At 41.1% G+C, this 23,275-nt stretch overlaps 1 protein-coding gene across 22 annotated transcripts in view; it reads left to right on the forward strand.

Moving 5' to 3' along the window:
* The window catches only part of CLASP1 (cytoplasmic linker associated protein 1), a 188,751-nt gene that overhangs the window by 71,380 nt on the left and 94,096 nt on the right, over nt 1-23,275 (forward strand). For 17 of the 22 annotated variants that reach the window (XM_069780993.1, XM_069780994.1, XM_069780995.1 and 14 more), the window contains exons 9-12: nt 19,489-19,641; nt 20,600-20,673; nt 21,489-21,581; nt 22,924-23,069. In XM_069780993.1, the coding sequence (XP_069637094.1) occupies nt 19,489-19,641; nt 20,600-20,673; nt 21,489-21,581; nt 22,924-23,069 (466 nt within the window). Of the gene's footprint in view, nt 1-15,739; nt 16,031-19,488; nt 19,642-20,599; nt 20,674-21,488; nt 21,582-22,923; nt 23,070-23,275 lie in introns of those variants that run through there. The other 5 variants (XM_069781009.1, XM_069781011.1, XM_069781015.1 and 2 more) reach the window with 4 other exon arrangements.

Below are 23,275 nucleotides of genomic sequence, written 5' to 3' on the forward strand. Positions count from 1 at the left end.
ATGATTTGCCAGCATGATGGTGTGTTTGCAGGAGTGAGACTTGGACAGGCTTGAGGCTGCTTTGTTGTCATTGCTTTTAGTTCAAAGTTTTCATTTAGAAAGTTGAAACTCCTTGGTTCAGTCTCCTTTTTTTTTTTTTTTACTTTGTGGTGAGTTTAATTTATGGTTTTTTTCCATTCTAGCAAGGTGCTTGTTCACCTTTCAGTCACTTATTGTTAAGGAGCCATTCTTGTTAGGTGTGGAGCCTAAACGAGCATGGGACATGTATGGAGAAGTTAAAATGTAGGACATGCCTTAATTCCATAAGAGACTTATGGATTCCTCTCTCCATAGTGCCAGGAGTCAAAGGTCTCCTCATCCCTTCACAGACCCTTTCCTTCAAACTAAATAATGCCAAGAAGAGGCCCTCACCAGTGGGGCAGCATGAGTGTAGTTTCATCTTTTTAGCTCAATTGAGTTAGCTTAGCTGGACTGAAAGCCCCCCAGGTGCTGGTTAATATGCAGGCTAATGGTTCAAAGCTTGCTTCCCTGGCTGGCTAGTGGCTCCTAAGCATGTATTCAGGATTTGGCAACATGTAAGGAACTGGTGGGCTGTGCACAATATCCAGTGAACCAGCATGCTGCTGGTCACTCATTGCTTCAGGCTGCCACGGCAGTACAAATAGTAAACAGACATTGTATAACTAAGCCATTCAGTTCCAGTCTGGACAAAATAATAACTACTGCTACTTGGAAACAAAGTGCTCTGTAATGGAAGTGAGTGATTCAGGTGGCTCAATGACCCAAGTGGTTGACTTGCAAGACTCAGATGAACCAGGCTGATCCTGCTCTCATGTTCTGGGAGGCCCCAAACTTTCTCTCTGAATAGAGTCATAGCTGGTAAAGCACTTTGCCACATATGTAGAATAATTATCCCTAGACAGAAGTCTTTTACTTCTGGTGTACTGCAAAATATACAGGACTTCAGTACTCATGCTTGCAAAAAGAACAAAGTGGTCCAGCAGACCCCTCAAGCTGTAACTGGTACTTGCCTTCTCCAGAAATGCTGAAGGTTTATCTACATGTTGAGCACAGAATTTGGGTTTAGGGATTTGAGAAGACATTATTGTCATGGTTTAACCCCAGCCAGCGACTAAGCACCATGCGGCCTCTCACTTCCCCCCCACCCAGTGGGATGGGAGAGAAAATTGGGAAAAGAAGTAAAACTCGTGGGCTGAGATAAGAATGGTTTAATAGAACAGAAAGGAAGAAACTAATAATGATAACACTAATAAAATGACAATAATAAAAGGATTGGAATATACAAATGATGCATAATGCCATTGTTTACCACCTGCTGATTGATGCCCAGTTAGTTCCTAAGGGGTGATCCTCCTGCCCTCCCTCCCCCCAGTTTATATACTGGACATGATGTCACATGGTCTGGAATACCCCTTTGGCCAGTTTGGGTCAGCTGTCCTGGCTGTGTCCCCTCCCAACTTCTTGTGCCCCTCCAGCCTTCTTGTTGGCCGGGCATCAGAAGCTGAAAAATCCTTGACTTTAGACTAAATATTACTCAGCAACAACTGAAAACATCAGTGTGTTATCAACATTCTTCTCATACCTAACTCAAAAATACAGCACTATACCAGCTGAAACCAGGACAATTATTTTCCCACAAATTTTATTCCTGTTTCTGAGTTTTGGCTGTTTCTGGAGGCAGGGTGCTGCTAACTGCTAGCTTGCACCCCGTGTTTGTTTCTCAGTAACAGCTGTTGACAGATGGCAGTGCCCTATGAGTGCTCCCTGTTATTTGTGGTTAAACAAGGCACCAGCAGCCTATGTTGCATGCTGAAAATTACTGAATTGGGTGGAAAAAGATTTATGTGGCCTTTTCTTCAGCAACGCAGTCAGTCTGCTGACATTTTCTGATATGCTACTACTGATACACTGTTTTTCTTCAGTTCACATCTTTATAGACTATAGTCAATTGTTCATGCTAATTTTTTTTAGTGTTAGTTCTTCATGCTGATTCTTCAGATAGTCTAAGCAATGCCTGGAAACCGCTGCTAATAATAAAAACTTGCTAATTTGGTACTCTCATCTGCCTCCACTTTCACACCTCCTCTGTGCTATTGCCACTTCCATACCCGATAGTGTTTGAGTCATGGAGTTTCTGAGCATTTTTTAATGTGCCAACAGATAGTAATCCTGCGTGTCAAAGTGAGTATTAACACTTAGTTACATGTGACATAACACTGACATGGTCATTCCTTCTGCTTCTGATTTGTGAAAATGTAAAGCAAATGCATAACAGTCTGGAATATGACTGTTGCTCAGCAGCATTATTATATTTTTAAGAAGAAATTACTTGCTTGTCAAGCTCCTTTTACTTGGTGAATGAGTAAATGGAACCAGTAAGTCTCTTGTCTCAAACAGTTTTTACAACTGGTTGATGTTGCATGTGCTTTGGGACAGATGTACTTGCAAGGCTGTGGGTCACTGTAAAAACCCAGATGAGTAAGCCCAGAAGTTGAAGGTTCAGAATTGAAACTCAGATGAAGTCTGTAACTAGTTGTTGCAATTTGAGGATTGGCTTCAGTGTCTCTTTCAGCTAGTAGAAGGAAAGTCTTGGTGTCACCTGGATTCTTGATGTTGCTACACCAAATAGTACAAATAATAAATACAAACCACCAAATACATATATACACACACACATGTATGTAATACAAGTGTATAGCTTTGCACATCCAAGTGAGAGGCTATTGTGAAATGAATGATATACAAGGACCATTACTTTCCTCATTAGATTTTACTGTGTAAAACATATTTCATTTTGAACAACTTACTCTCTTTTTTAATTATCCCCAACTTATGTACTCCTTTTTGATAGGTGTAAAAGGACCAGTCGTATTTCAAAAGGTCTTTCAATTAATTTTTAAATATTAATGCTAGAAAGCAGACTCAAGCCATCTTAGTCATGGTGCATCCTTGTAATGTTTGTACCTCTGACTCGAGGCGTGCTCCTGTATCTGAAATGAAATGTGTTTAAAATCAAAGATTTTAATTTTGACATGTATCGTTCTCTTTTGTTTCTGCACTGGAATGTAATTCCAAGTTGCCTCTGGGTGCCTTAGCGCATGAGACACAAAGTGCCCTTAATAACCTTGAACTTAGGCTTTTTTTGCCATACAGTACACAGGAGTATTACAGAGCATCACGTATTTGAGAATCTGCAGGGGGGTCACTGGATGAGCTCACCCTTCTGAAGAAAATACATCCATTTTTGCCTCTTGTGGAACAGAGAGAATGCTCTTTTGCACCTCCTCTGCTCTGAGTCATGCCTTTTCTCCTGTATAAGAATGTGAAGCGAGGGGAAGATGACAACAAAATAATCTAAAAATAAGGAATCAATAAAAATGGGGCCATAGGAAATGATGCAAACGTGAGGAAGCAGCATCCTCCTGTCTTTGATTTCAAAGATGCTTGAAAGAGCTTTTCTTCCCTCAGATCTTGCCTGTCCTCTCTGTGGCCTGATGGCTGCAGCTATTTATGCTGGGATGATTATCTTCATAGTAACCTTGGAAGACAAATCTCTTCTTCCCATTCATCACTTATGGTAAACCTGGGTTCTGGGAAAGATTTCATCAGCTGGATTTCATCAGTGCTATTGCACTGAAAAAGGCCCAGTAAGTAGTTGAAGACTATTATCTCAACCTGGGGACCTGTTACAGAGTTTCCAAGATAGAAGTGTCTCAGACTTAGCCTTATTTATTTTAATTTGCTGAACAACTTTGAAAGAAGCCTGTTTAGGATTGAAGTAATCTATTAGTTTCTATTGTCACTCCTGATTAGGACTTTTGTTCAAATGTTGTCCTACTTGGTTTTGCAGTTGGTTCCTCATGTGCTCTCTTCTGTTCCTAACTGGTAGGATATTACAATATTTTGAATCTACTTTACCTTGATTTCTCTGCCTGTTCTCCCACACCCCCCTGAATACAAAGGTCTTCAGTCTTGTAAGTCCCATAGAGCAGATTGTTCTAAAGGTTTGGAGGCCTGTCCAGAAGGTCTTCATGCATTGAGGTACATGCCGTAATGTGTCTGAACAGGAGCAAGGTTTAAATTGGTCATCCTTGATTCATCCTAGATAGTTATCCTAGGATTTGAACCTGTGTCTAGTGATTTACAAAATATCAACCAAGGCATTCTTAGTGGGATTATTAGACACTTGAAATATTTCTTGGGTATGATATTGTTTTAATAATTTTTTACTTTTAGCATCAGACTGTATGAAGTGACTTTATAATAATGGAGGATAAGGAATCATGACTTCAGTCACTAGAAAGTATTTAATTGAATTACTGGACTGAAAGGGATGCCTGTTATTTCCTTTTTGAGCATGATATGGGTTGATATGACAAATGAGACACATGTGCCAGTTCCCAGGATGGCTCACAAAGCACACAGCTCACGAAGTCTCGTTATATGTGTTTTGCAATGATTTCTGTCTTCCCTTCTCTACTCCCTATCCCAGCTTCCCTGTGTGTTGTAGAAACTTAATCTGTTTTCCTCTCCTTTGTTCTTTCCAGAGCCAATTTCCATCTCCCAAAACTAACTCGGGCAATGTACATCAAGTATCATATTAAGCTGTGTACTGGTTACCTAGTTACGTGCATTGCTTGACCACAGTGAGACCAAAAATAACTGCTGTGCTGGCAGTAAAGATCACTTGGTTGAGTGTCCTGCCTTTATCTGATGACTGTTTTCCCCCCTTTCTCAAAAAAAATTCCACCCCACTCCAAATTAGCCAGCGAATTTAGAATGTGGACGGATGGTGCCAGGTGGCAGCCAAATGGAGAGAATAACCTCATAGGCTTCATTTCCTGGTAGACTCCTCATAGTTGGCAGGAAAAGTTGCCAGGGTGTGGGGTCTGCGTAGGGATGCTGGAACAAGTTGGCACTTGACAAGAAAGATTTCACTGCGTTAGGTATTCTCTATGTTTTAGGCAAGTAGTAAAAATCCATGTAAGTTTTTTACGGTTTATGAGTTTAAGCTTTAGGGTGAATTGTACGTCCTAGAACTGAAATAAAAGTAAGAACTGTTCATCTTAACATGTATATTTATGATTTTCTTTATTATTTGACACAGTATTTAACAAAGCAGAAACACAGTGGTGTAATGGAGTCTGTGGTTCTCCTGGTGACTTCTCCTTACATCATGAGCAGCCTGTTGAAAAGGGGACAGCTTGTTTCTAGGAGCTGAGTCTTTATATGGACTATACTTTACAGCTTGCAATTTAGGAATAAAGTGTAAATGTCATGCATGAAGGGAAGTGGTGCCCTACGGGGTAGACAAATCAGTGCAAGGGGAAGAAGCTGCTATCTAATTTGTCCATTTGAATTATCAATGCAGTGATCTTTCAGGGTCACAGATGTACAAAATGGCTGCGTCAGCCAGACATGCCTTAGGGAGAGGAGAGATCTCAAGTTGTTTAGAAAATTATTCCCTATATTAATGAAGTGTTTTCTTTTTGGTTTTGACTTGTTGACTCCTTTCAAGTCTTGCATGGAGGCAAGTGTGCCTGTGTGAAACCAGAGATCTATATAGATGGAAATCAGTTGTGTTTAACCTGTGAGTCTGGGATGGAGGTTTTCTTTGCATCTGCACAGATTTAAGATTCCTTAAGGCTGTTCAGATCTGGGTTGTTTAGTTTCATAAATGCCAACATTTGCTGTTCATGTTGCCTCACTTAATGATTTCAGTGTCTCTTCTGAATGAGGAAGGATGGTAGGACTTAAACCAGCAGTACTCACTACCTTGTCTGAATCTTGTTCCACATCAGCTACTCTGAGTTGACAGAATCACATTTGAGAAGGTGTTACTGTTAAAGAAAGATGAGTGATTTTGTTGTTGGGGTTTTTTGGGGGGTGTTTTGGGGTTTTGGTTTTTTTTGGTTGGGTTTTTTGATTTTTTTTTTGTGGGTTTTTGTTGTTTGTTTTTCCCCAGCAGTGGTGAAAATGGCTAAGGCAGGCTTTCTCTGCAATCAGTGTTTCCAGCTTTTGCATGGGAACCTCTTTGAATTTTAATGTCTCCAATTCCATTTAGGTCAGTATTTGTTTTGTAAAGTCTGTAATGGTTATATCCAGAGTAAGATGTTTAACTAGGTTGTGATTAATGTTTGTATTCTTTGTGGAAAATGTGAATGGTTCTGCTTGGCTTAACTTTCTTTCTTTAGGGCTAAGTTAAATTAACTTTCTTTCTTCAGGGCTAAGTTAAAGCTACCTTGCATTTGTCGTAGCTTAAGAGCAGCACAAGGGCTGTTACTGTGGCTCAGCTGGTGTCTTATAACTTGTTAAGCAGCAATAATTTGATCATGGGTCTGAGTCCTGAGGCAAATTCATCCTTCGTTTTTACTTGACAGACTTTGCCCTTGAACCAGAGGAGATCTCTTGCCTGTTTGTGAATATGTTTATTCATAGGTTCCACCACCTCTTACCAAGTTCTGAACTTTGATTTAAACCAAGTGACTAAGGTCAAAATTACCCTGTGCTTAGTCCCTTTGTGTAGCTTTCCTTGTGGGTAAGGTGGTCTCAGGGTTAGAGTCAAGTGATATAGGAGATACAGTAGAGGAACTGGTAGAATTCAGGTCAGATGAATCAAGATTTTACTGGTCTGTCACACCACATTTTTCTAATTCTGATTTCCTAATTGATCCTGACTGATCTTTGTATTTGATGCAGTAAGTAACTTTATGTGGGGAAACTGATTTCTTTCATCATTCTTTCATGGATGTAACAGCAGTGGAAGTTTTCTGCTGTGCACACAATATATAGGAGGAAAACAGGATGGTTACTAAAGAACTCAAATGACCACCTGTGGCATCAAAGTCAATCACTGAGTCTCATTTGGGACCAGCTTTCAGTCATGGCAGAAAATTTTGGATGGCTGAGGGCAGGCTTAAGTTTTACCTAGGTGCAGAGACCTGAGGATGGTTGAAAAAGGATGCTAAGCCATGGGGAGAAAGTGAATGGCACCATTAATGGAAGCCAAATAAGGACAGGTTAGGTAGGATTATGTTAGACTGATTAGAACACAGGTACTTGCATTTCTTCAACTGTCCTTTTTTTAAAAGAAAGGGAGGAGGATCTTTGTGCTTATTTTTCCTATATATAAAGTCTGAGTAACAGTAATTATTTTTAACTATGCTCTGACTGCATTATTTATATTGTAAGCTCTTTGAGAGAAATGTTTTTTTTTTTCTTTGTAGCACTTTAGAGTCCCCCTGCTTGCTCAGGGTTTCACATTGCCTCTGAAATAGCAATATCGTATTTAGTAGTCTAAAGTCATTAATGACAAAAGGAATGAAAGTTTCAGCAATGTCTTGACTCTACCTTTTTACCCACTCCTCCTGAATATGACTGCTTTTATTTGCTGTACCTAATAATGATGTTTGTTTATGGGGGAGGAATGTGGATGAAGGAGCTTAGATCTATCTTTTGTTTTAAAGGACTTGGGGGTGGGGGAGAAACAAGCTTCGGGAAAACAGAAGCCATGCTGACTGTTAATATTTTATAAGCTGTGACACGTTTTTGGCTCTGGAGCCTTTTTCCCATGACTTTTTTTCCTTGAGGCAATGGTTTGCTTAAAATGCAGCTTTGAAGGGTAGATGAAGAAGGCCTGAGAAACTGATGTATCTTAGGAATTGGGGCTTTCCACTCGTAGATCAGGAATTCAGACTGTGCTTATATTTGAAACCATATTAAATATGAATTTGATTATTTTAGATTCTGTTATCCAACCACATGGAAACCGTATACTGTACTGGAGTGTCTGTCGAATAGGCCACTACTTAGTGTACTAAAACCTCTCCATGCCTATTTGAAACTGCATAGAAGGAAATCTGAGATATTAGCATCTAAAAAATAATTAGGTCAAGTTCTGCATGCTCTTGCATTCACCTCCACCCCCAATGTATAGAGCTGGAAGCAGAATTTAGCCTAGTGTGATGGTGATTAAATAAAGGAAATCCTATACTCTGATACATCTTTGGCATTTGCTCTGAATCTGACTTTTCTGCATGACCTGGAGTCAGCTGGCCTCTTCATGTGGACTTTGCCTCTGTTTCCACTGTGTGTGTTAAAAAAAAAAAAAAAGCACCACTAATCGTATCTAGATCATACCCAAAGAACTCTGTGCAAAGTGTTATTAGAAGTAATCATTATTGAAAATCCATTCTAAAAGTTACTGAACAAGCAGTTTTTTTGCTAAAACATGTCTTACTGCTCTGAGGTTGAGTGCTTTCTTCAAAACAGTCATTAGAGTCCAAAATGTTTTCATAATCTGTTATTTACTAGTTTCTGCTTTTGCTTCTAAAAGGAAAAGAATGTTTTCAAAGTTGCCGTTCAAGTCACTTATCTTGAATATGATTTTGCTGCTGCTTCTACGCTGATCCTGGGAAATGTAAAATGCTAGTTGTTCAGTTATTGGGGTTTTATCCCTAGTATCTCAAAAGAGAATAAACAAAGTGGGCTTGATGGTTGTCAAACCATTGCTTTTCTCTGCCAATGTCTACCAAATTGAGTGTGGTGTGGGACAATTTCTCACCAGCTCTAACAGGATGCTGATCTAAGCTCTGGTTATAGTTGAATATGCTTACATAGACATTACAAAAGCTGGCGCGGACTGCAAACTTTGGCACTGACATGATGGTGCTGAAGTATGGTTTGTAAGATCCTGTATGCATGCAGCTTATCAAAGGTAAGCTCTGCTCGCTTGCATAGAGTTGAGTTGAGGTGGTGGTGGGGCAAGAACCCTTTTCTCCTCCTCATGCTAGTTTTATTATTTAAGACTAGGCAGAAACTTTTTCTTTTCAGTGCATCGGGAGAGTGCTGATACAGCCAGTCAGAACTACTAAATACTGCAGAGCAAGACTCAGCTTCAAGTCAGGCTCCCCATCTCTTTCCCGTGTGAACAGCTGCAGTGGATGGTCTGGAGAGCATATAGCCAACTCTTTAACCTAGTAGCAATTGTCCCAGGAGCTCCTGAAGCCATTGCCAGGCATATTTTCTGTGAGAAGTGTCTCAAACCACTGTTTGGTAACCATTTGTAGATACAGAGCCTTGCTCATAAAATCCAACTTTGAATTATTTTTAAATATATGAAACTTGTCTGTACACTTTGCATGTGTGCCCGCACCGTCTGTAGTAATGTGCATCTTTATAAAGATGAAGCATTTATTTATGGTAGAAATTCCTGGTCATCATGCTGGTCATACCTGTTGTAGTAGTTGATATCTTCCTCAAGATGCACATAGGCTGTGAAGTCGCTGCCCGTTGCTCCCTAGTTTTCCTTTCATGATTGTTCTTTTGTCTCAACCACCTGCAGTTTTAGACATTCTTATCTCATGGTTATTGCCCCACTGAGCATTTTACAATATTTTAAATGGTTATCTAATTAAAGTATATTAATTGTGCATCAGGCCAGGCATTCTGGGTGGGAGTCATTGATGTGTAACGTGCATAACACCATACAGTTTTTGCAGATGTAGTACCTATGTTCTTGTATTAGCCTTTAATCAGGCAGATGAATGCCTCAGGACAGAAGCCCTGGCTCTTGTTTTTTGTGGCTGTGTAGGAGATGTAGGCTGACAGCCTTGTTTTTCCCTTTATTGTTCAGGAATAATTGCACACGTTGTGTTTCTTGGAGGGGCCTGCTTCGAAAGTTTAGGATGCCCTACCATCTCATAGGAGGGTCATCCCCTGGCAAATGCGAAGTGCTGGGCAGCATGTTGCCCCTGTTTCTGATTGTAAATACACCTAAATGAAGGTGTTGATCAGGGCCGGCGCTACAGCTTCCCCAGGTCCCTCCAACACGTCTTACTGGCTTAACTTCACTGACCCAGCTACCCTCTGAGAACTGTCCTGAAAGGAAACAGGGCTGCAGTTCAGCATTTTTATCTCTTTGTATGTATTTCTAGAAAGGCTTCTGCTGCAGGACTTGTGTGCAGTAGCAGGCTTTGCACCAGGGAGGACGTTCTGTGGTGGCTGGAAGTGGGATCTCCTGCAGCATTTCTGCCCCCGAAATGTGCTCTGGGTAACGTGAGGCAGTAAGATGCTTTTGGCCGTTTCTTAACAGTGCTTTGTCCTAAAAATGTCAGGACGCTCTTTCCTTCGTCATACAGCTCTGCGTGCTAGTTGCCAATGCTTTACATCTCAGTGTGCTGCATGTATAGAAAATGACCGGCCCTTCAGGAAGCAATAGGTGATAGCAATATAAAACGCAATTTCTGTTTGTTGACAGCGACGCACGTTAGGGCAGTCAGCATCTAGGTGAGCTACACTTGTGACAATTGCCCGAGTAGGCAGAGGGATTTGTGCAGGGAATGCCAGTTGGGGAGCGCAGGCTGGAGAAGATGCCTCTTCCGATGATGTCATGGCACCAGATGGTGCTAATAGCTGGAAACCTGAACGTGGTCTGTGCGGCTGGAGGCACCGGGTGGGTCTGCGGGCAGTGCTCCTGTCCTTCGCAGGTGAAAAGCGTCTGTCCGTTTAAAGGCTTCAGATTCCTGGCGTGCCTCTTGATTCACTTTATATAGGCTATACGCAGTCCAGGTAAGACAAAACTTCACCTATCGATTCCCCAGGTATCTGCTTTTTCATACGAGTTTTGGCAAATAAACCTCAGGCCATTGCCAGCAGATGTCCCCCTGGGAGCTCGGTTTAGCGCACTCTCTGGTAGCTGCTTTCCTGTAGCATTGCTGGGTGCCAACCCTGTGAAATGGAGAACTCAATTTCAGGTGTGGCTAAGTTTCGAGCAACCTGTTGAGAACAACTAAATTAAAACTTTTTTTTTTTCCTAATACCTTGTGATGTGATTCCTAGTTTTTTTTTTTTCTTCCAAGCTACTTATAAATACATATAAACCAGTTTTGAAGATAATATTGGGAAAATAAGAAAATATTTGGGACACTACTCGCACCTTTAGTAGAAGGGAGAAAGTGATTTAGAAAAAAACCCTGTATATTTAGAAGTGGAGCTTAATCCACATTCTGGCAGTGCCCTGAAGTCTTCACACCCTTGGGAATGTCCTGCAGGAGCTCTCTTTCAGTTTACTCACCTGTTAAAATAACAACAAAATCTTCTTGCTGCTCTTGAATGGCTGTGCCTTGTAATTACGGGTGTATGATTTTTAGAACGAGTACTGTGCAAGGTCAACCACAGACCCAGGCAAAGGGAGCTGTTGCCTGGGGTGGTGGGTGTAGTGTGGATGAGGAGCGTAGCTGCGCGATGCCGCTGCCCGTTTTGCCTGCTGCCTGAATTTCCGACAGAGCAGAGGCTGACTGCAAGCACAGGGCTTTTGCTGTAACTGTTCCAGCAAGTGCAGAGAGCTGGCTAAAACCTGGAGGTGAGGGCGAGGAGAGGAAAGGTTCATTGCTTGCTCTTCGGCCTGACGCATCCCAGCCATGTGTGCGTATGGAGACAGTGCCTGAGGGAGCTCCTGTGCTTCTGCAGAATTGAATTTTGCTGTGTTGTGAACAAAGGCAGAAGAATTGACTTTCTTTAATATAATTATTTGCCTGAATAATTAAGCTTTAGTAAGGCTGAGGAGAAACCTTAACGTTGGCACTGTGCAGCATACAGGATTAATATTAAAATGGAAACCGGTGTGCTCTATCTGCTGTTCAGGAATGAAGGAACGCTTTCCTGCAGCTATACCAGTCCTGTAATAAGGCCACTAATTCCTGTAGTTCAGGAAAAAGATTTTTTTCTGACTATAAAAGATCTCCCTGGTCCATCCTGTATAAATAGCCTTTCTCATTGATTGGTATCTCTGGGGCTGAGGGTATAGAACCCACTTTGTGTTTTTATCTGTGAAGATTATGCTAATGAGAGCGCTGTGAGGAGGGAGTAATGTCTGTGCTCAGGGCGGCTGCAGGCCTCTTTCTACCAGCTGCAATTTAAAGGGTATTTTCAAGGGTCCAGAACAAAAAAAGGACAGCACCCCCAAATGCAGTCAGCAAGGAAAGCTGTGGCGGTGAAACACAGAAATAACACCCTGTTGTGGAGTGTTTAACAGACTCTGAAAATAGTTGGTGTGTTTGTGGAAGGCTGCTGTGTTCGGAGATAATCGTATCTGTACGGACAGCCTGGCTATAAATGGCGGGTGGGCACCCTGCACGGCCTAATGATGAACTTCTGCGTGGCAGGACAGGTAAGTGCAGGGTAGGGAAAAGCTGGTTTTGCTCTTTCAATTGAAACTGTGTAAATGTCGGCTTTTGGGGCGGGTGTGTTTTTCCAAGGTATGCGTTGTGGATTTCCTGATGCTCTTGAGGTCTGGGGGAAAGCTGTGTGGCTGGCTGGAAAGGACACTGTGGGAATATTGTATTCCCAAGGATGACTTGGAGGAAAACAGATCCTTATCTTTTTCTCTTCTCGCCTTTTTTTTTTTTTTGCCTTGTATGCATGTCTATGTCTATCTCAATTATTTTTTTTTTTTAAATCAGTATGGGGTGAAGGCTGTGTCTGTGCAGCTCATAGCACATGAATGTTTGATTCTTGTTTAGGTGTCTGTATGAACTGTACTAAAGTAATTAGTGAAACTGATAAATCCATAAAAATAGCCAGGATTTATCTCGGTTTTTGGTGCTTTTGTGAATTCTTTTGGCCGTTCGAGTTGTTGCTCCTTCACTCAGTATCATAGCTATTTTGTTGTCTTCTATTGCTACTTAATTTTACAAAGCTTGTAGGAATGTGAAACCTTTGTACTGTCTCTTTTCTAAATCTGCTTAAAGCTAATGGAAACTCATATTGCTGAAAACTGTCTGACAGTTTCACTAACTCTTAAAAATTCCCACTTCAAGTGTGTTAGTTTCATGAACAGGAGTTTCTGAAAAGCACTTCGCTCAGTTCTTCGCTGTCTTAATGCTTATACGCTATTAGAGAGTGCGTGCTGTGGCTTGTTAACACGGTTACATTAATATTGTCAACCTTATGATTTTAAAAATCATGTTTTGAAGCAAACAAGCTCATAAATATTGAAACCTTTTTATTTGTCTCTTGTTTTCAAATCTTGAAGGCTCTTGTTCTCAAGTTTCTCCGCAGCCATCATGGATACAACCTAAATCGGAGCCATCTGATTCCAAGACTGAAAATTATAAGATGTCCCAGAAAAGTAACTTGAATCAGTCATGAGTTGCATGATTTCAGATTAGTCTTCTGCAGGAAGATTTTTTTTTGTCTGATTTATCAGGCCAGTCCTTGAGAGCAGATTTTGAATGTTGCCGGGGCTATTGCTTACTCAGACAGAAGCCGGAATTTACTTTCTATATGTGGATTGTGTCTGCCTAGTCTTGTGTTGGATGTGGTGCGGTCAAGGTGTACATCAATTTTCTCAGTTAACTTCATCATACTGGAATTAGTTCAATAAACATAGGATTGCTCACTAACAGAAATGTGCTTTGTTTATTGCTACTACTCCCTGATTGTTTTTCTGCTTAGAGGGATGGCAGCCATCAATACTCTGAAATTGCCATAGCTGTGTGTTTGGGACTGAGCAGGATGCCTATCAAAACAACTGCCTGTGTAAATGTGATGTATTTGGAGCAGAAAACAATTCCAAGTGTTACTTCATTCAGGAATCTTCTTTCCTTTGTGATAGCAGTTGAAGACCTGTTAAGTTATGAGCAGCTTCATTAGCTCATAATTCGACAGAATGAGGCAGCAGCCAAGATGATGAGTGTCACCTTTCCTAGCTAAGGAAGGAAAACTGAAACATTTTGGATTAAAGAAAAGCACGTGGGTGTTGGGAGGTTTGTTAAAATAAAAAGCATTTGTCCACTTACCTGGCATGACATTCTTGGCTTGGGTCTCTAAGTACCACCTTACCTGTAGCTGATGGCAGCTGTATTGCTTATTGTATTTATTATGCTCATAAATACATTGTCTAGGTTTACACTGTAGAAACCTTATTCAGAAGATAAACTTCCACCCACAGTTACATGTATTCTAGTTCATATAGGGCAGTGTATGTGAGATAAGAGAAGGAAACCAAGGTAATCTTGGTATGCATATCCTCACAGACACGATCATTGCTGTGGCTGCCTCAGTCCTGGTGAGCCTTCGGAGGGATTCCCACTGAGGTTGGGTTTTTGGGAATCCATTTCAAAGCCAGTTGTGAAGGACGATGAGGTGGTTCATCGAATAGTGCCAGAAGGTGGCAGCAAGGGTGGGCTGGGACTGAAGCTGGTGGCTAGGTCAACCTGGGAGAACTGGACCTGAGGGGAGAGGGGTGGTGGGTGGCACTGGGGGGGTGACCGGGGTCACTGAGCCCAAGCGGGTGGTGTTCTAAAGGTTCAAAACACTGTGCCTGATGTGGAGGTGGGGAAGAGGAGGGTCTGTGGCTGGGGCCAGGAGAGAGCAGCTGGGAAACTGTGGGAGGTGGCTGAGCGAGAATCCCTAATGACATGCTGTGCCTGTGTACTTCTGCTTGTGGCTGTGACTCCTTTGTTTTTAAACATTTAGTCCTGCTAAGGAGCATATGCATGTCCCTTTAGTGGGGTCAGAAACTCACTTCCTGGAGAAACCTATACAATACCTATGTTGGAGTTGGGCAGGCATACAGCTAAGCCATGCATGGGTTTGGTGTGTGTTAATGGGAAGAGGCATTTAGCCTTGGCTGAAGCTGTCTCACTTGGAGGCTGGTGGGACGCCTGCAGAGGGGTGAACTATGTCTTGTGTTCTACGGGAGTCACAGCTGGAGGTCGGGGTGCCAGATGCTGGCCTTGGGGGAGGGCATGAGCTGAGGTGTCCAAGGGGTGTCTGTCTCAAAAACATTGACCAATGCATACAAGGTCATGTCTGACAAAAAGGAGTAAGGAGGAACATACCCTGTTTTCTTTGTCATCAGTGGGTTTGCTTGTGCGTGTTCTCAGCTTTTACAGGGGGCTCTCAGATCCTCAGGGAGCTGGGCTTTGCCCACCTAGTGGAGGCTGAGCATGGGGTTTCAGTGCGCTGAAACATATATCAGCTTTAGCAGTTGTGTGTCTGCTCCTGGTGCAGGACACCATGTGGTGGGTGGGAAGGCAGGCTTCTCCAGTGCCATCCATCTTCATCTGCACCCAAAAGGGAGATTCTCATGAGAGAGATGCAGGCGATACTTGCAAATTGTATGTGTTGCAAACTTCAGCTGTGCTGACACTTGGAGATGGGACATAGGATAAATGGGCACAGCAGGGCCAGAGCAAGTTTAGTACCTTGCAGAGTCGGACCTGAAGACCATAGCAGGGCATCTTCATTAGGAACAAACGTGATCATAAGCTTTTTTCCCAATCTGTAGTCACTACAGAGTAGCTATCTTCTCTAAAGCTTACAGACAAATAACTAAAAGATTGAATCTGACATCTTGAAGTTTTTAAAAGCCAGAAAGCATCTCCTTTCATTGGAAAGGAAATTTGAGACTCAATTACTTTGCTTTAAAAGGTCCCAGGCTGGCAGTTCAGGCAGGGGAAACGCTGGCCCTTGTTTACTGTGGTTCCTGAACAACTAGCACAGTCTCTTCTCCCCATTTTACACCTTGCCCAGACCTGAAGGGGTTACGTTTTAAAATGAATAATGACTAAATTTATTCGTCATGGACAAATGATGACAGCTGTTGAGATGCTCCTGTTAGCGCTTCCCAGGGGATAAAGTCAGGCTGGTTCCTAGTGCAAGCCAGCCCAGCCAGGCAGACTCAGCTCGTCTTCATCTCAGATTATTTGTCCTGGGTTCCCCTCGCTAGCAGGGAATTTCCTTCCTAGAAGTGAACTGAAGTTTCCTGAGCTGAAATGGGTGTTGATGAGAATCCTGCAGAGCCGCAGTTGTAGAAAGAGGACTGAAGCCATAGCTGTTTAAATCCACGTGTGAAGACAGCATGCTTAATGAATACGAAGGGCAATGATTGATTATGTTCTGGACTGAAAGCCGCGGCGCTCTGTGAAGCACTGTTACATCTGGGCACGCTATGGAAAATATGAAGGAATGTTGAGGAAGCTTATTTGCAGAAGGATATGTACTTGTAAGCAATTTTTTTTTTCTTCTTAAATAATGTAAAGGAATTGGAAAATGTAAAGCAAATTGTGTTCTCTGTTTCTCTCAGACAGCACAGTGGTGAGCAGACAAAGGCCGCTTTTATAAGGGCATGTCTCTAATGGAGAGTACTATGTGGCCCTTATAAATGAGCACTGGAGGGGGTCTTGGGATGGGGGAGCATCAATGGTTATTTAATGTTAGAATGTGGCACCGATTCCGCTTCAGTGCACCTCTGCCGGAGTCATGAGAGTTACACCCATGCTGGATTTACCATCTTGTGATTTGCAGATAGGCTGCAAAAAATATGATCTTAGTTCAAATGATTATTGTGAACAGGAGTCAATGAATGGAAAAAAAAGAAAAAGTCATTTTAATTATAATGTGTAGTACCTTGTTTTTCTCTCATTTTCTGTACTCCTATGTTCACGTTTCTTTCTGTTCTTTGTTTCTCTTTCTGTCCTGCACACGTGCTGCTGGAAGACTTGATGTGCAGTTCTGAATGTGGCGCTGTCATTCTGCACTGCTCAGATGAGAAAATGCTGTTGGGTTATTGAAGGGATATTCTGATCTGATAAATATGTAATGGTTAGTTTGCAGACTTAATGAACAGGAAGATGTGATTGTAATCTGAACATCCCCAAAACTGTGGGCGGGCTGGTGGGTTTTTTGGAGTGTTGGATTTTTTTGCTAATGCTCAGAAAAGCCTGTTTTAAATAAAAATGATAGTTCATTTAATTGCTAAAATGCTACAGGAGTATGATCCTTTTAATATCTGTTTTTCCGAATTTTTATTCTTTATATGAAATAGCAAACCACACCCTCTTCTTCTTTCAGAGGGGTGAGGCTTTAAAAATGTATACAAGAGGAAGTGAGTTAACTAAGACTACATCTAGATAGCCTGAAAAGCAGCTGATGGAGAATTTTACTACCAGATGAAAGTGGTTTTGAAGTAGTAAACTATCTTTTGTTTTGCATCTGACTGACTTTCTCTTGGCTGTTTATATATATATATATGACAATCTTTTGCTTAATATCTACATAGGAGCTTTTGAAATAAATGCAATTGGGGCAAATTCTGCTCAGAAGTTTTTGTATTTGAGGTCTGTGCAAGTCTTTCTGCATCACATAAACGCCTTCCTAGAGCCTTCAGAGATTGCATGTTTTAAAGTCTATTTTGATCTGCCATGACCTTCTGTGCAAGTCTCACAAAATAATGTTTTTGAAATAATTCCTGTTTGAACTAGATTATAACTTTGGGGGTGGGGTGGGGGAATCAATCTTGCTTTTTAAGAACTGCCTGTAGTAGAATTTTCTGGGTGACACACCTTCTAACCTCACAGAGTGTCAGTCCTGTGATAATTGCAGAAAATGGAGGGGAAGAAAAAAGGTAATTCCAATTCAAGAGTTTAATTTGGTTTTAACCTTCAGCCAGTAGCCTTTTTGTGTATCTTTCTATTAGGTGAGAAACAATATTAGTAAATCACACTGGAAAACTATGTTAATAAATCTTCAGTTTCTGTGTTAACAAAGAATATAAATAAGCAACTTGTTAAGAATCTGGCCAGGTTAAACAGTCTTCTGCAGTGAATTTTCATTTAATTGAATTAAAAACATATTTTCCAATCCTTTAATCATTCTCATGGTTCTTCCCTGAGCTCTGTTCAAATTATTTTTTAATTACCTGTGTCGGAACATGACCAGTGTCAACAGGAAGGTAGCACAGTCTCCATGGCTGCCCTAGGGCACTGTGTTAAAGAGGGAGCCCACATCCTAAAAGTGTCTTACGTTCTTCTTCTTAGCTGTGTGACCTTAAATTTCTTGATGTTAAAGTTCATATGTTCACTTTTGTCTTGCTTACTTTTGCCTGAACAGCAGTCCAAGTACCTGTTATTATATTACGCCTTACCTTTAGATGTTACTTTTTCCTAGCCCTTTCCCATATTCCAAGACTTCTTGAACATAAAAATTAAGAGGAGAGATGTCCTTGGCCACCTTTCTTGACTTGTTGGATGCTGCTGTCTACCTGCTATTTCAATGTTGTACTGTGATTGGAGTATGGCATCGTGTACATGGGTACATATTGGAAATGTGGGCTTTAGGTTTTTAGATGATCTGTGATGGTTCCCCTGTGTCCAGCTGCTAATAAACCAATACTACTTGGGACAGGGAAAACTCCTTAAGGCTGTTGGGCTGAGGACAATACAGGCTTTTTTTTCTTCTTTTGTTTCCTCTAGAATATGTCTATAGAGTTATCAGTTCATTTTCTTACTTTCAGAAAGCTCAACCTGTATTGAATTTCACTCATTAGTGTCTAACTAGGAGCCTGTGTTTGTTATTAGATGTTCCTGGGTGCTTTCCTGAATAGGGATGGATTAAAGCACCTCTTTGAGTTTTTGCCAAGTGAAATTTTGCAAAGAAAATATCCCTGAACTGGTGGAGAGCGGGTGCATACCTTGGGTTTTTGGAGAGGGATGGACGTGAAGCAGGTCTCAAACCTTGAATGAAGTGTTAGCATGGAGAAGCTAAGTGATGGAGACTGAGGTGGCTTTCTGGCCTCAATAAATAATGCGTGCCATCTATATCATCTGTCCAAACACTTTGTCACCTTTCAACCTAAGGCTGGTTTTTAAAGTGGATTAGCTAATCTCTGTAAAACTGCAATATAAGCACTCCTTTGGAATTGAAGTGACCTTCACTGAGAATCAAAGTGACTGTAATTAATTTTAAGTTAATTTATGTTCATGTTTGGAGGGAGAGGCTGCAGTTCAGTTTGGATGTACACAGAAGGTTCAGTAAGTTTTAATACACCTTATATTTGTGGGTTTTCTTGAATTTGAGGTAACTTTTTCTATTTCCTTGTAAAGAATCTCTGGTGATCATTTAAAAAGATAAAGTGGATTTGTAGCTCTAGTTGGGTCTGTGATTAATGGTCTGTGGCTTATCAACAGCATGGGAGTTGCCGTGTGATCTTTCCTGGGTTACCCTGTTTATTCTCAGTCTGGTACCAGTAGTTAGCATGGAGTGACAGGGCAGCCTGTGCTGCCTGATCCCCTCCACACTTGGGTCTTGGATTTGCTCATGGTCTTATTTTCACTACAGCCCATGGCAAAATAGCTCTCTGAGGCATAAACATCAGAGATACAGACTGTAGACACCCCAAGTGTTATCTGTGGCTTGCATCTTTCTACTGTGGATTTGAAGTTTATTCTTTTTATCTGAATGCATTCATTGAAAGGGTTTATAACATAGTGGCTGCAATAGCAAAGGATCGGGTTTGGTGGTCTTTTGTGAATAACTGGATTTCTAGCATGAAGATACTGCTGAGATAAGAGCTGGCAGAGCAGACCTGAACATGCAGCACATTTGCCATCGTATGGGCATGTTCCTTGGGACATCCATTTGCTTCACTGGACTTACCACTGAGTGTGCTTTTTTTTTTGGCAGATAAAATTTTTGATGATGAAGACTCCGTGGATGGGAACAGACCTTCCTCAGCTAGCTCCTCTACATCTTCAAAGGCCCCTGCAAACTCACGCAGAGTTGGGATGGGGACTACCCGCAGGCTTGGGTCTGCAGCTCTGGGCTCCAAGTCTTCAAGTAAGCCGATAGCATATATGAATTGACCTTTATGTGAAGTACTTATAGTGTTCATGCTCAAGTTTACTGCAAGGGCTTCCAGACTGGCCCCCAGGATCCAGTAACAAATTTTTCCCTGTGAAATCATTATGTGTACATTGTCTGCATGCCGTGACCGAACCTTGGTAGGATGAACCTCCAAGCAGTCCCCACGTCCCTATAATGTGTTTCATGTTTGCAAAAGGTTGGACCAGTGAGATTATCCACTGAGGGCTGTGCGTAAATAATGTCAATGTTGCAGCCTGTAATTTTTGCCTTTATAGCTGCAACTCTTTAGCTGAGCTGAGGCGGGCTGCTTACAGCTACATGCTAAACTTCAGTCCATGCAGTCTAAAACTGAGGTGTCGGCTTGCTTCTAAGATCTTTGGACATTGCTGGTAATGAAGATGCAGAAAAAACACTGAGCAGTAATTCTGAATGTGAGCAGTGATTCTACATGTGATTGTAATTCTACATGTGACCTAGAGAAATGGAGAAAGTTCTCTGTATCAGACAGTCTCTAATCTGATTAGTATTCCAGAGACCGTTTATCTTCCTTATCATTTGTCTGTTTGTGCACCTGTCAGATCTGAACCTTCATGTATTATAGATAGGATTAAATCCTTTAAAATAAAATCTCCCATATAATTAAAGTAAATATTCCCTTTCATCTTTCAGACTGTGTCCCCTAACTGTTGAGTGACTACTGTAATGATTTCCCTAATGTGCCCTCTGTGCCTAGGAGTTGAAGGATGCTGTGCATGTCTAGTCTGTGCCTGGCATTGCATTTCCATGTCTCTACTTTCATTACATCTGCAGCACTCTGAGGCTGCATGGATAGTGAACTTTGTCCTGATTAGGTTCCTTGATAGCTGGTGGTTTCTTAATTGATTCTCTTGTTGATAAGAAGATTGAAAAGGCTTTTTCATTTGTATGTCAGCAGCCAAAGAGGGAGCAGGTGCTGTGGATGAAGAAGACTTCATTAAGGCATTTGAAGATGTCCCAACAGTTCAGGTAAGTAGAATTATGTGTTAAAACACGCAGTACTAAAAAGCAGAAGATGGATATAGAATCTAGTCCTAATCACTGGCAAACTGTGCTTCATTATGATGTTGACAAATCTTCTTTAGGGGGAAGGCAAGTTAGAAGTAGGCAAGTTTTAAATGGTGGTATCTGCCAGTAGTTTGTGTGAAAATCTCAGAAGTGGAGGGAATGGGGGTGGGAGGGTTGTGATAGACTTATCACAGCAATGGACATGGAGCTGGAACTGGACATGCATGCTGCACAGTGCAGTTTGGTTGAACAAAAACTTAAGTCAGCAGAAGCGTCTCTGCATTTCATCTGTACCATCTAGGAAATGAAAGCAATAAAGGTCACTTGTGTCTCCAGGATTGCTGCTGTTCTGACTGTGACAGCTGGACAGTGCGTGTTTGCTGATAGATTTAGCTGAATAGCTGAGATGTCGTGTATCCCCTCTCCTTCACCAGAGCTTTATTTTTCGGATAACTGAACAGCACATGTTCACTCGTGATTGTCTGTAGGTCTTGACTAGCATAGTCACTAGTAGCTGCAGGAATGCTGCTTAAAATTGTGAAAGTATAGTAAAATAATAAAAGATGATCCTTTAATCATCTTGTGGTCATTTAGTAATTTTTGATTGCAGGAAATGGGTGTAAATTCTTTGCATTATGCAAAGCCAGCTGTGTCCAAGGCTAGCACATGATGTTTAGGCACTGAGGAGCAAAGATGTAAGAATATAGTTGGGAAGTGATCTGATTTGTCTGGACTAAATCTTGCATTGTAGTGCTACTCTGTATTTAAATTTGCAGATTTATTCCAGCCGGGATCTTGAGGAATCCATAAACAAAATAAGAGAGATACTATCAGATGATAAGCATGACTGGGAACAGAGAGTTTCTGCGGTAAGTAGTGAACTTAAATACGAACTCTGTTAATATAAAGTTTTTCTGCACTGAGCTTAATCCCATGAAGAGGGTACTGGGAGAACCTCAGAGTAAGACTAGAATGTAGTTTAAGTGGTGAGCATCTGTTATGTTCCCCCAAGCTTGGGGGAAACGTTTCTTTATGAGACTGAATTTAAACCACATCTGTGAAGGAAAATGCTATTTGATATACAAGAATCTGTTGAGACGGCATCAGGTTGAACTAGAATTCATGCAGCAAATCCAGCTCTGAAGCTAGAAACTTGCTAGCAGATGCTGAAATCAAAATGTCAAAAGTGGTATTCAGAATAACTTAAAATTTCCTGATGATGCAGAAAGTCACTTTGCTTATAGAGAACTTATTTATACTTTTGCAAAAGGAGGTGTAAAATAAGTCAGAAAGAATTTACACACTTGGGTTTTGAATAAGTAAATATGACTCTGGGAAATATAGAAGTGGAAAATCAGATGTTATATGCATGCCAAGACTGAGTTTTATTTACTGAGGTGAGCTGTGTTTTCATGATGTAAATAGATGCATGATCTTGTCTACACTGTAGGCTTTCATCACCGGTGTAGCAACTTTGACATGTTTGTCAAATCCTGTATTACAGATCTGAGTGGCTAACCGTGCTGATTCAGCTTATTTCAGGTTTTTTGTTTGCTGTACTGAGTGACAGTGAACTTAAATTGAGGCACTGTACAGATGGATCATTATACGAGGGCCTATGAAGGTGTCCAAAAGAATATCTATAGGATGAAATGGTGGTCCTTGTAATATTAACAGGAGATTTCCCATTTTGATGTGGTCAGGGTTCCACTTCTAGTAAAGCTGGATAATAATTTTAATGAAGTTAATGGACATATTCTAGATATAAGTTGGTGTTACTCAGATCTGAGTATGAGCCATGCCCTTTAAGTCTAGTCATCTTTTTAATACAATAGTCAGCTGTGAGAGGACCGAAGCTGTTGTAAATAAGTGGTTTCTAAGGGGAATAAGGAGAACCTTTAAGGTATCTTTTGGCTTAAAAAGTAATGTTTCGGTTGTTAACAATATCATTTGAGTAGCTGTATGCAACATTTCTGGATTCCTATAAAAGTTAGCTAGTGTGTTTATATTATCATACTTAGTATGTTAACCTATGATTGAATACAAGATCTGAAATAATAAAATTACTTGGACTCTAAGAACAGAATTCCTCAATGCATGTTGAGGAGCAATGGTACAAGGACCCTGGAAACCAAGTATCGGCCCTGAACATAACTGTCCTTCTATTTATTGCTCATTAACAGTCACTGCTTTCTTTTGTGGTGCTAACAGTTGAAAAAGATCCGCTCCTTACTTTTGGCTGGAGCTGCAGAATATGATAACTTCTTCCAACACTTAAGACTTCTGGATGGAGCATTTAAATTATCCGCTAAAGACCTGCGGTCTCAAGTAGTACGAGAGGCTTGTATCACATTGGGGTGAGTTTACTTTCTAAATGCACTTGAAAGGCGATGTAGAAAAGAGGAACAGACACTGGTTAAATCATTTAGCATGTAACTTGTACTGGTAGTACTACATGGTTATAGCTAGAATATGTTTTTGTTACAGCTATTGAAAACCATGTCCATGTAGGCCACTAATAGTTCTGCCAGACTGTGTTCCTGAGTTTTAAACGGTGCTGATT

The sequence above is a fragment of the Haliaeetus albicilla genome, chromosome 4 (genome assembly GCF_947461875.1).
Source record: "Haliaeetus albicilla chromosome 4, bHalAlb1.1, whole genome shotgun sequence".
NCBI classification, from domain to species: domain Eukaryota; kingdom Metazoa; phylum Chordata; class Aves; order Accipitriformes; family Accipitridae; genus Haliaeetus; species Haliaeetus albicilla.